This window comes from Guillardia theta, assembly GCF_000315625.1.
Source record: "Guillardia theta CCMP2712 unplaced genomic scaffold GUITHscaffold_83, whole genome shotgun sequence".
In the NCBI taxonomy this organism is placed as follows: Eukaryota; class Cryptophyceae; order Pyrenomonadales; family Geminigeraceae; genus Guillardia; species Guillardia theta.
In genome coordinates, this window is record NW_005434591.1 from 281,177 (window position 1) to 293,631 (window position 12,455).

The 12,455-nt window shown below is 51.6% G+C and overlaps 5 protein-coding genes across 5 annotated transcripts; 2 read left to right on the top strand and 3 right to left on the bottom strand.

Annotated features, from left to right (window-relative positions):
• Positions 1–1,781: 1,781 nt before the first annotated feature.
• GUITHDRAFT_77129 (hypothetical protein) lies at positions 1,782–2,837 on the top strand (the record flags this gene model as incomplete). The annotated part of the gene is made up of 1 exon (XM_005825507.1): positions 1,782–2,837. One exon carries the CDS (start codon positions 1,782–1,784, stop codon positions 2,835–2,837), a length of 1,056 nt encoding a protein of 351 aa, XP_005825564.1.
• Positions 2,838–3,743: 906 nt separating this feature from the next.
• On the top strand, positions 3,744–4,475 carry GUITHDRAFT_115356 (hypothetical protein; the record flags this gene model as incomplete). Its single annotated transcript, XM_005825508.1, has 4 exons — positions 3,744–3,815; positions 4,168–4,224; positions 4,268–4,323; positions 4,367–4,475. The coding sequence occupies 4 exons, from the start codon at positions 3,744–3,746 to the stop codon at positions 4,473–4,475; spliced, it is 294 nt and encodes a 97-aa protein (XP_005825565.1).
• A 229-nt stretch (positions 4,476–4,704) lies between these two features.
• On the bottom strand, positions 4,705–5,670 carry GUITHDRAFT_115357 (hypothetical protein; the record flags this gene model as incomplete). Its single annotated transcript, XM_005825509.1, has 1 exon — positions 4,705–5,670. One exon carries the CDS (start codon positions 5,668–5,670, stop codon positions 4,705–4,707), a length of 966 nt encoding a protein of 321 aa, XP_005825566.1.
• An 813-nt stretch (positions 5,671–6,483) lies between these two features.
• GUITHDRAFT_144180 (hypothetical protein) lies at positions 6,484–7,737 on the bottom strand (the record flags this gene model as incomplete). The annotated part of the gene is made up of 6 exons (XM_005825510.1): positions 6,484–6,598; positions 6,645–6,687; positions 6,734–6,860; positions 6,915–7,070; positions 7,120–7,189; positions 7,349–7,737. 6 exons carry the CDS (start codon positions 7,735–7,737, stop codon positions 6,484–6,486), a joined length of 900 nt encoding a protein of 299 aa, XP_005825567.1.
• Positions 7,738–9,833: 2,096 nt separating this feature from the next.
• On the bottom strand, positions 9,834–11,192 carry GUITHDRAFT_158492 (hypothetical protein; the record flags this gene model as incomplete). The annotated part of the gene is made up of 2 exons (XM_005825511.1): positions 9,834–9,892; positions 10,013–11,192. 2 exons carry the CDS (start codon positions 11,190–11,192, stop codon positions 9,834–9,836), a joined length of 1,239 nt encoding a protein of 412 aa, XP_005825568.1.
• Between the last annotated feature and the right edge of the window lie 1,263 nt (positions 11,193–12,455).

Here is a 12,455-nt window from a genome sequence, read left to right on the forward strand (position 1 = left end):
ATCGGGAGGGATGCGAGAGGAGGGATACAAAGAACTTGAGGAAGAATGTAGATGCGGGATAGAAGGCAAGGGAGGAGATAAGATAAGAAGAAGTTGCACAGCAGAGGACAGAGGATGGAACAGACGAGAACAAACGATGAGAAGGAAAGCGATGATGTACAAGAGATAGAATGAGATGTAGCGCTCTAGGAGGAAGTACAACTGTAGGGATCGGCATTCAAGCAGAAACAGTGAGAGAGGATGAGGATCTAGTAGGAAGCATACGGTCAGAAGGTTCTTACTGTTGGTCGATTGTCGAAGATGAGAACAACTCATGTATTCTCCAATCGATACATAGGACGAAATAAATGGTGTAGAAACAAGGAGACAGTTCAAATCATTGAATGCTGGACGTGCTCTTGAACTGAGGGGGCTCGATGATAGTCCTGTTGTCTTTCTCCCGTCCCTTGTCTCTCCAAAGTCTTTCTTGAGCCAAAGGTTAGAGAAAGAGGTCATGTACAATAAGTGCCATTGTAGGACCTGTGACAGAAGTGACGATGAGAGACGCGAGGGCGCGTGGTGGCGACTCACGATGATGTTGATGCAGATGACGCCGAACGGAGATGGGTCGGTAGTTATCGCAGGGTTGGGCTTGAGGCTCTCGTCGACCCCAACTGATCCCCACCAGTCCCACCCCAAGTGCTCGAGTGCGGAGGAGGGGAGGTGCTTCGTCACTGAGCTCGTGGCGGGGGGAGCGGCTGAGCGATCCAACTTGCTCAAAGTCAACGACGAGATCCTCCATGTCGACCATGTGCCCGCCCTGGGGAGGAGCGTGGTAGGAGTCTTGCCTGCCCTCCTCCTCCTCCTCCTCCTCCTCCTCCTCCTCCTCCTCCTCCTTGCCTCCTTGTGAACTTTTTGACAGATTGAGATCAAGAACTCCATCCTCGGGGTGCCCGGGACTTCCGTTCTCATCGGGATTAGGTCTTCGTCCTTCGACCGCATGACTTCGTGTCCTAACTGATCGTGCGAGCAGGAGGAACAAAGAAGACTTCCAGCTCAGCTTCGTGCGAGGGCACACCAACAGCAAGCATGTGCGACGTTTTCGATGGCTCTCCTTGCCCTCACTTGCTTTGCAGGGCGAGAAAGAAGCCTCCGGGACCCCCACTTCGCACCCTCCCAGCTCTGGGAATGCCACCCGACCCACGCCCAAGGCTCTTTTCCGCAGCCCAGGTGAGAAAGTTGAGGAGGAAGAGGAGGAGAGAGGATGGTTGAAGGGCAGGGAGGAGGAGGAGGAGGAGGAGGACCATGACGAGATGGATCAGGTCTCATGCAGAAGGAGCAAAGCAGCTTCTCTCCCGTCAAGTCTTCGCTCCTGGATGCTGTGCGATCGGGGGAGATGGACCAGGTGGCGAGGTTGGCGTCAGAAATCGCGAGGCTGGCGCAGCAGGGGAAGATGAACCAGGTCCGCGACCTCGTCCTCTCCGAGCAGGCAGACGCTCGGGACTTCACCTTCTCCCCCAAGTCCATCAGTGTGGCCCAGTCCTTCTCTCCCGGAAGCTTTGATACCTGCCAGGTCTGTCAAACAATCCCCGCTCCTCCTCCTCCTCCTCCTCCTCCTCCTCCTCCTCCTCCTCTCACCTCGTCTACACCAGGTGCCCACCCTCCTCTTCGACGGCGAGAGCCCGATGCCTACCAGCAAGGAGTCCTTCGAGGTGCGGAGGGCGAGGGAGATGGTGCAGCTCATCGAGCCCCTCATGGACCATACCGCCAACAACACGCAGCCTCCTCCCGTCGACCGCGAGATGCTGAAGAACCTCGTGCTCGACGTGGCCGAGGCTGCAGCTAACATCCAGCTGAAGGAGCCGCGGATGCTCGAGATCCCGGCCCCCTGCTACGTGCTGGGGGACATCCACGGGAACCTGCTGGACTTGACCTTCTTCCGTAGGATCCTCTGGCCGGCAGGCCCGGAGGCGCAGGGTGCGGACTTTCTGTTCCTCGGGGACTTTGTGGACCGGGGGGCGGACAGCTTGCCGGTGGTGGCGTACATGATGGCGCAGAAGGTACTGAACCCGAGGAAGTGGTGGATGATAAGGGGGAACCACGAGACTCGGGAGGTGAACGGCAACATCAAGACGTACAGGGAGGGCTCGTTCCTCCACCAGTGCCTGAGGATCTTCGGAGACGCGGACGGACGGACGGTGTGGGAGAGCGTTAACTGCTTCTTCGACACCCTCCCCCTCGCCGCCCGCGTCGCCAACCGAGTCTTCTGCGTTCATGGTGGCATCCCCAAGGAGCTCTGCCAGCCCGGGGCGAGCCTGGAGATGGTGAACGAGACGCCCAACCCCCTCAAGCTCGTCCGGCGCGGCGACATGGTCCACTCCATGCTGTGGTCGGACCCGGTGCCGCCCGACCGGGAGACGGCGGTGGAGGTACAGCAGCAGCTGGACAGCCAGGGGTTCGGGCTGTCGTCACGAGGATGCTCGTGCTTCGGGGAGAAGACGCTCGATATCTTCATGGAGCAGCACCGGGTGAGCTACGTGTTCCGAGGACACGAGGCGCAGCAGCACGGCATCGGGCTGTCGAGGAGCACGCGGCTATGCACTATCTTCTCAACGAGCAAGGATCACTTCGCTCCCGAGGTCAAGACAACCTGCGGGTGCGTGCTTGTCAACAGGGATGGGATCCTTCCGATCGTGCGCGGGCAGCCGCAGCAGCCGAAGGGGAGCAAGACGTTGGGCATGCGGCAGGGGAGGCTGCCGCTACAGCAGATCGACGGGAACACTAACAGGAACAAGATGGGAGTGAAGTTGGAGGAGCTGGAAAAAAGTAAGGAAGATGCTAGATTGTTTGTGTGTTGACGTTGTTTGTTATTCTTTGAATCATCATAAAGCTTTAAAGTTGTTGTTGGTCACTTTTCTGCTGCAGGTTACGTCGGCGAGCTGGTTTGAAGCTGAGGGAGAAATCTAGCAGTTGTTCTTTTGTTGTTGTAAATACATCATATGAAACACTTCGAATTTCTTTCCGATGCCTCACTTCTCCTCTCGTTCAACTTTCCTTGATCCTCCTCCTCTTCCTCCTCCTCCTCCTCTCGTTCATCTTGGATGTTCTCTCCTCGTATGCTCGCACCACTCTCATAAGGTCCCTTGCACCAGTTGACCTTGTGATGGTACACGAGCCTCTACCTCCATGTTTCCCTTGCTGCATTCAAAACGTTTTCACGGCAAACTTGTAATGATGTCCTCAACTCTACCGTCTGTCTCCTTCCCTCCTTCCCTCCTTCCCTCCTTCCCTCCTTCCCTCCTTCCCTTCGTTCCTCTTCTCTTACCTGCCTGCCTGCCTGCCTGCCTGCCTCCCTCCCTCCCTCGCTCCCCTCCCCCTTTCATCTCTACTGTAGCACCGCGTTGCTACCAGGATGCCGCCCAGGCAGTAGATGATGAATTTATTGACCGGAGAATAGGGAATAGGGAAGAGGGGGAGGGGGAGGGACCGGGAGGATGGAGGGGAGGGAAGGGAGGAGAGCAAATGGATAGCGTATCACATGGTTTCCGTAGGTAAGACAGTGTGAGAGAAAGGAATGAAGAGCGTGGGGGAGAAGGAGGACACAGGAAGGGAGGAGTTGAAGCCAAGGATGTAGAGGAGCAAGTTATTGTCTCTTTGTACACATGAACAGCTGAGAGTTTTAGCATGCATGTGGGATCAGGGACAGGTCAGACTTGCATGACGGTGAGAGAAAAGTTCCAATGAGACCGAGTACATAGCAGAGGATGATGAGGGGCAAGATTAAGAGAAAGATGATGAAGAGAAAGATTAAGGTGATACAAATGAATCTGAAAGAGGTAAAACATGCATTCTCTCTCACTACCCATCTTCCTCTCCCTCCCTCTCCCTATGTCCCTCACACATTACATACACATGTTTGATCGAAGATCAGTCTTGTCAGAGGTTGCATCCTGTAAACTTATTTGAGAACAAGAGAGAGGCATTTCAATCATGGTCTATGTCAACAACAGTGTCAAGTTCTCATACAAGTTTACTTCAAAACATCATCACCGCCATCATCTCAACCACTTCAAACATACTACATCATCCTCAATTCTATCTCTTTGTTCTTCACTTTAATCTGATCGGTTCAGCTCTTGACCAAGAAAGCTTGAATCTTGTATCCTCATGCCTTCTGCGTGGAGTCAGACGCAGCAATTCTTCCATCTGCTCCTCGCCTTCGCATTCATCATCGTCCTCTCCCAGGTCTCCACGGCCTGCAGCGTCTGGTGCCTGACAGGAGGAGCAGGTTGCCGGAGCAGTGGTTGCCGTCCTTGTTGCGTTTGTGGGGATGGTGGTATGGATGTAAGTGAAGTCGCTCCCTGACGGCTCCCTGACGGCTGTCAAGGTATCGCATCCTCGATCACGACGATCAGTACTACGTTGAGACGGGCAAGCGCGTGACCGACCGCGACTATGGAGACGTTCGCAGCGAAGCCGAGAGGAGGAAACTCTAATGGTTACTCCTGCTGCAGCGAACGCTCTGGGGGTAACAGGTGGTGCAATGAGATCCGAGGAGGAGGTTTGCGGTGGGAGTGCGGAGGAGGAAACAAGCAAACACGTCGATATTCTTTGTGATCGAATGGAAGACGAAAGAAAGAATCAAACACAAACCAAGTCAACAAAAACTCTTCTCATCCCCACATTAGCAACTGATCGCCAGAGGCTCCGGTAGGTCTCTCGACCTCAGTGCATGATGCCTCGAATGTCTGTCTCAGTCAGAGGACGGTCGTACACCCGGAAGTCATCGACGAGGCCCTTGAGGTAGTTTGTGCTCCATTCCTTCACCTTTAGCATGTTGTTGATCGCTCCTGGCGTGTCCTGTACCTTCCTGGCGTCCAACCCTCCCGACCACTCAACACCTCGCACGCTGTTGCCCTGCTGGTCGTACCTCACAGTCCGCTTGCCGAGGAAGGAGAGCTCTTTGCTACAGCTCCCGGCGTCGGCGAGCATGAGGACTCTGGACCCGTCCAGGTACATCACGACGGTATCCCCCGCAAACACAAAGGCGAGGTGGTGCCAGGATAGGTGATCCCAGCCTTTGAGCGAGTTTCCCGCGTACCCGTCAGGCAAAGCAAGGTGCCAATGACCGCACCAGTATCCTCCCCAGTGAGCAGGGCCGATACGTCCCATGACGAACGCGCTTCCTCCTACCAGGCTGAGGTCCCAGCCCCTCGAGCTGTCTCTCGACCCGTACTCCTTGTACCACATGGCCACCGTCCCATCGTGAATCTGCACGGGGTCGAACCTGACGGCACTGCCGCACGTGGCTGACTGAGTGATGTACTTGCTGAGCATCTCAATCCGCTTCTGATTGCTGTAGAAGCAGTCTGTCTTCTGCCCTGGCGCAAGTGAGTTGTATGACTTGACTGCATCCGTGTACTCGCAGTCATCGCGGTAGGTGCTCGTGTCTCGTGGGCAGGATGCGGCGAAGTAAACTGCAAGGCCAACGGCTCCTTGCTGTCCTGACCTCGGACAGGAAGCGCCTGAAAGTCGGCAGTCAGCATTCTTGTTGTGGCTCGAGGAATCCTGGAAGGAACTCTGACCCCCGGTTTCATCGAACTTCAAGTGGATCAGGAGTTCTTGACACTCTGCTCCTGCTACCAGCATGAGGAAGAGGCAGAGAGGGAACTTCAACACGGCCAACGACATGTTGTTGTTCAAGTTGATGAATTCTCACGAGGAATCGATGTTGCTGTTGCTGTTGCTGTTGCCGTTCTTGTCGCCAGACTTGTTGTTCCTCTTGTTCCTCTTGTTCCTCTTGTTCCTCTTGTCCTCTTGTTCTCCTCGTACGGTCTCTTCTTCTCCTCTTCCCCTCCTCTCTCTCTCTGAGCCCAGTCCCTTCTGCCCTCCTCGTCAGTCCCCGTCGTCTCCGTCCGTTGAGGATGACAGCCAACCATCACTACCCCACCACCTCCCATGCTTACCACCCCTCCTCTCACCACCCCTCCATATCCCCACCAAATGAGCAGGGGTCCCATTCGCCGAATCGGGAGCGGCAAGGCAGGTCGAGCTAGAGAGCAGGAGCAAGGTGAAGACTAGCCGCCGACGATGTGGAGCTTGCTGTGGAGTTGGGAGGAGGCACATGACCCGTTGGCGGGACCCTATGGCTACTCCAATGGTCCTGGAACGGGCTCAGTGATCGCTCCTCCTTCACTCCTCAATGGCTCGCAGCAACGGTCTCAATACTCGTCTCAGCAGGCATCACAAGACAACGGAGCATGTCGTGAGGGCGACGACCGTTACGGATGTTTCACTGGCGATTATTGAGGCTCACGACGGAGAAGCATGGATCACATTTGAATCCAGCACAGCATGCATGTAGAAGAACTTCGAGATAATCTGCGTCTTGTGTTTGACTTGGTGCTGATTGCACTGCACATACACACATTGCAGCAGTATCCGAGAACAGTAGAGGACATAGGTTTGTGATGACAGTACAGTAGATACGTCGTTTAATAAACATTAATTTCCATACACAGGCACCGCGGTCGATACACCATCATATTTGGCTGTAGCTGTCATCGTTGATGCCGGCTTTTGCACATCTGTTGAGTAGCCAATAGTATCGAGCCCATACCTGATACATATGAGAATGCACCCATGTCGAAAGCTACAAGGCATACCTCTTCACAAAGCTAGCAAACCAGATGTTGTTTGCCTTGAAGTCTGCCAACAGCGCGTGAGCATTTCAACCTCCACAACAAGATGCCACCTGTCACTGACTTCAACACTGCAAGCTCCTGTGCCTTCTCCATGGTAGAGGACATGGTCATAGGAGGTCTCAAGTGAGGGTTTGCAGCTGCGAGGTCTTTCAACCACTTGTGAAGCTCATCTTCGATCTGCCATCGAGTCAGACGGACACAGATTCAGAATCCGCAGGTTGCAACACATACCGCTGGGAACTTGGGCAAATGCGCTTTTGTGAGTTTTAAGTCCAGTCCGAGATCTCTTGCTTTCTTCAACTTGTTGAGGTAATTAGGTTTCATCATCTGCGAGATGTATGATCTGCAGCAGCCCAACATGTCCATAGCCTCTTTCGCAGTGATTTCCTTCACGAGAGTCAAACAGGCCTCAATCTGTGATATCCTCTCACGATACCTTGCTCTCGAGCTTCAAGGCTACTTCCAGGCGTTCTCCAAGGGATATTCTCTTTTCTTTTTCCCTTCTCCTGCTACACCATGAGCTACCAAAAAACGATCACATCGATGCATCAATTACGCTTGCTTAGCTCGCATTCCAGCTGAAACTGCAGCTCTCGCCCCAGGAGCACGCTTTCCGAATCTACATGTTGCAATCATTGAGGGAGTTGAGACTGCACGGAGCTCACCGTCGGTCGATCTTCTTGTTCGCCTCTTCAGCTGAGACGTCTCTCGTAAGAGTTACTGTAGTTCCTCCTCCCGTGGTCAGAGTCACAGTGGACCCCGTTGGTCCGATGAGTTTCGCGGCGACGAGGGTTGCATCAAGGCCTTCCACTGAATCGTCATCAATCTTAGCAACCACGTCACCGATCTGCAATTCTGTCTGTGCTGCGCTCTTGTCCTCCTTGATTCCAGTTATTGTCAGCTTTCCTTCCATGTTGGGCCAAAGCATGAGGCCTACTGTACTTTGATCCTCAGCAAGAGGAGGTAACGGCTTTGGCGGAGGAGGCATGGGAGCAGCAGCATGGAGGCCAGCAGCATGCCAATCAGCTCTCATGAACTGATGTGGAGGAGGCATGATTGCGGTGTTGGATGGTATAGAACACCAGAAGAAGTGATTGGCGGTCCTGATATGACAGTCTGTGACACGGTTGACAGGTGCATCGTTTCACTCTCGCTGGCCTGCGAGGAAGCAGCTTTCCACAGAGACATTTGTGCTAATTCCTAATGGACGCTGACTTGATATAGGCCAAAGAAGACGATTGGATGAGATAGGACACAATCCAGGCGAAGAAATAAGCAGTCCTGTCGAGAGAGAAAGATAGATGTCTGCATAACAAACAGTGAATAATGATAACAAAACAATGATCAGTTCAAGAAGAGGCCTCGATGTAACAGATCACTACTATGCATTAAAAGTCGAGTACATCGACATCTACCCTACCAGGAGAATGCTTTGAAAAAGCAACAATTTCATCGAACGAATACAAGAGTAGCCTCAAAATTCATAATTAGATGCTTGCTATGCCATGATTCGTGATGGAGAGAAACGATCTCAGAAGTCAGTGAGTGGAGATCTGATGGTGAACGACAAAAAATCTTCCCATGGTTTGAAAATTCACCAACAATCAGATCATTTGCAAAAGAAATGGTGAAAATCGAACAAAACAAATATGGACACTGCATCAATGAAGAAAGGAAGGAATGCTATTTGACCAAAGCATGCTGGAACGAGGAATGAGAGGAGAGAGAGAGAGATGAACAAAGTGATACGAAGACAGACTGGTGGAGCAGATGATGGAAGTGAATGTAAGGAACAGATCATGAACATAATTTCACAACAGAAAGAATCAGATTCCGCCGTAGACGCGCGGCATTGCCGGGGGGCGCAGGAGAAACCATGTTGATACAGAACCACCTTTCTCCGGACCCCTCACCCCCTTGATGAGCGTTTTACTTCCCATTCTTCGATTAGGTACGATGATTGCTTGATTAACATATAATCGTACATAGAGAATCGTAGACCTTGGTAGCCATAAGAACAAGCCTTGTCACCTTTTAGTTATGGGGTGGTATATTGCAGTGGGTGGGGTGGTGATGCTTGTTGGATTTGAATATTATAACATTGTACTAGGAGTGGGTCAATTATGTACGATTCCCTATTGTCATACAGAAATAATACTGGTACTAAAAAGAGTTATATTTGTTACTGTGAAGGTTGTAACTGTTAGTTTATGGTATTACCAGTGTGATACCTTTTCAATAGTTGATTTAATCAGATACAAAAATAATACCATTATCAACAAGTTGTATAAAATTGGTACTGATTATTGTACATAAATTATCTGTCACTCGTAATATCAGTACAAACTAATAACTTTTCTCGATTCTTTGGGTACAAAGTGTTTGTGACTAAAACAATATAAAACAATTTAATCTGTTTACTGACCCATCATGTTACTACCACAGCTCACACAACTAACTACCAATCGGTATCGTTATCCTACTGTTTTTGATTGAGTCACTTCTATCTCGATACACATTTATATCAATTTATTGAAGCTTTTGTATATGAATTTCACTTCGCTTCAGTACTACACTTTCTTCTGTCGTACAGAGTTGAGTTGAAAAATTGCTCACACCAAAATCAATTTTTATATTCCCTTACGAATATATTGGTCAAATTAAATAATTTTCACCGGATCAGCAATGCACGATGATCCGCCGATCAAGGATGACGCGATGATCCTGGGCCCAAACTTTGAAGCCGGTTCCGAAACTTGGCGGCCGCTATCCCGGAAGCCTTCGCCGAGCGCCCAGCGGCCGTGTTGGAAGCCTGCCAGGAAGGTCCCGGGTACCGTCACTGGGCTCACTGCTCAGCGGTACGGTACTACGGTACGGTACGCCGGTCCGATCCGACCCGTCACGGCCCCGGAGTCGCCGGAGTGACTGCCGGGACCGTACTTTACTCTCGGATCCCACTGAGGCTCGGAGGTCTGTGAGCCTGGGCTCATCTCGAGCAGGCGAAATAAATAGAAAATCTGGTTTGGCAAGTTGAGAAAAAGCCAACTAGTAAGCCTGAAGTTGATGACCGCCCAAACTTGAAGTGAACTCCATGGTGAGTTGACGAATACTTTTTATTCGGTAAAACACCGACTTAATTATTGATTCAAGTTAAAATGTACACACGCGCTCCAATCCTTCAAGCGGCGGACTTCCCTTTGGTTTGCAACCTTGTTCGCTCGAGTTTGCCCCAGAGAACAAAACTTTTCTCTTCTCCCACAAGTATCGGAGCACGCTGTTTTTGTGCTTGGTCGGTGTGGCTGCTGACTGTTGGTTTGGCTGCTTTGTACCTCTGCTATCGACCTGCTCCTCCGCATGGTTGTTGCTGACATCTCTGTTATCTTGATCGCTCTGATTGGACTCCGTCCTATGATTCATGTGCATGCCCCTGTGGTTGATACTTTCTGTAATCATGTAGGCCAGCTTCTCAGAATACTCCTTGTCCCCGTATTCTGATTCCCGTTTGCTGATGTCAGCGTTGAAACCCCCAATCCTCTTCCGGCCCATCTCATGCAGTATGTCCTGAATGTCTTCCAAGAAATTCTGCTGAGGGCCAATCACACTGCCCGGCCGACAGATTCTCACCCAAGCAATGGCTTCCGCTGCTGTGAAGGTGTAATGCTTCATGATGTAAATAGCGATTAAAGTTCCCGTCCTTCCTAATCCTGCAAGACAATGCACAGCAATGGTCTTGTTTGTGTTTTCCGCTATCCTAAGGAATCGGTCAATCACCTGTGCAGGAGGTATGGTACAGTCTGGAAACACGAGGTCGTGGTGTTCGAACCCTCCTTTCAGAAATTCTTCCTTGGGATACTCAGCGGAATTCAATCGCACGATTGTGCTGACGTCATGGCATCGGAAAACTTCGAAGTAGTCTGAAGGGATGAAGCACAACGCATCGTTGCTCGTCCGCTTCCCCCTCGGCCCTCGAAACGCCAAGAACTTGCCGGGAACCACCTCATGCATGTCTCCATTGCAGGGGTCCTCGTAATAGAAGTACTCTTCCTTGTGAAACTCAGCAGGCTTGTAAAGTCCTGCCGCAACGGCTTTGATCAAAGCGGACCAGCAGTCTTCCAACTTGAGGTCATAGGTACTCTTGACCCATGTAGCATCGCGATAAGGTCGCAGAACCCCCCGTGGCAAACCAGAGAAAATGTGCATTACGTCAAGAACAGAAGCACCCATGTTAAGGACAAGAAATGCTCCCAAAAGATATACTGCATTTGTCACATGCTCTTTCTCCATGGCTGAGTAAAAGACGATCTTTTTCTTCTCGTAGGCCTTGTCAGATAGCAAGGTCATCAAGATGTCACAGAAATGGTGGGTTGTTCCCAGATTGAAAGGACCAAAATCAGCGCAAAATGGTGCATATCGCAGTTTCTTGTTCATCGTGAAGTACTTGTACTCTTCATCCGACACAGGGCTTGAACGCAGGCACGTAAAGTACAGTCTACCTTCAAGGACAGGCATCAATGTTGAGAAAGGATCCGCTGCACAATTTGAGAGGAAGAATGGGACTTCATTCTGTTCGTTCAGGAAGAGGAGTATACTCTTGCTAGCAACGGGAGTAGCGGCTGACGAAAGCGCATCCTCCATTGCCCCCCCTTCACGCATGTTCGTAACCTGTACCTACGCTGAACCCCCACCCTCTTTTAATGAACCCCCCGAATGATCTCATCACCCGCCTAGAAGTAGCTGGTCCCCTTCGTCTATAACCCCTACCCCCTATTGATCACCCTTACCCAGTACACTCTACCGGTAGTCATTCCCACTCCTATATCAACATGATTTTTCTTCCCGTGCTCCCCCTTTTGTGTACCACCACCACCCATGGTTGGTTCGTAGAGTACCCACCCCTATCATGGGACTGTTGCAAGGGCTACCTGTTGATTGTGTGCTCTGCCTAACTCCCTACAAATTCACCCCCAAAAGGGGGTAGTCAGTATACAGTAGGGTGGGGTGGGTGAATATTACAATCCCCCACCCAATCCCTGAAATTAACAGGACTTGACCCCACCACCACAAACAATAATAATTAACTAACTACCCCACCCCTTCATACACTTTCTACCACCCCACAGGGTCCTAACTCGGACAACAATCTCGAGTACCCCCACCCCTCCGCCAAGAGCACGCAGTACGTCTCTGTGGCTGCAGTAGTACAGGCTCGTGGCCCTTTGCCAGTACGTACCGGCCGAGTCAAAACCTCGCATTTAGAAACTTTACTTAAAGTTAAGTTAATTATAGTATTGAATCAGCTCAAAATTGAACTTAAGTTTGAGTAAAAAATGTACCGGATTAGGAGAGCCTTCAGTGACCTCAACTAGGCTTAAAATCTCCGGGTCACACGGGATGATGCCGCATGAGTCAAGTGAAGGCCCTTTACCTTCTTGAGAACCCTCTTCGCCCGTGCAGTGAGCCAGTGGACACAGCGCCTTTACTCAAACTCCTGTTAAGTTAAACTTGAAAGATCAGTACAGGACAAGCCAACCGGCACCGTCACGCCCAGTCATGTACGACCGTGGCAGACAGCCTGTCCGACACCGGGACCGTGACGAGCGCCGCCGGTACCGGTCGGGCGCCGCCCGGTCACGACTCGGAGGAGTCCGATCCGATCACTGCGGCAGTGCGGCGGAGCCGTAACTGGCACGTACCGGGACGCCGGGCTGCAGTGTCCGTCACGTGACTCGGCGCCGGTACGCGGGCGGCCGCCGCCGACAGGCCGCTGACTCC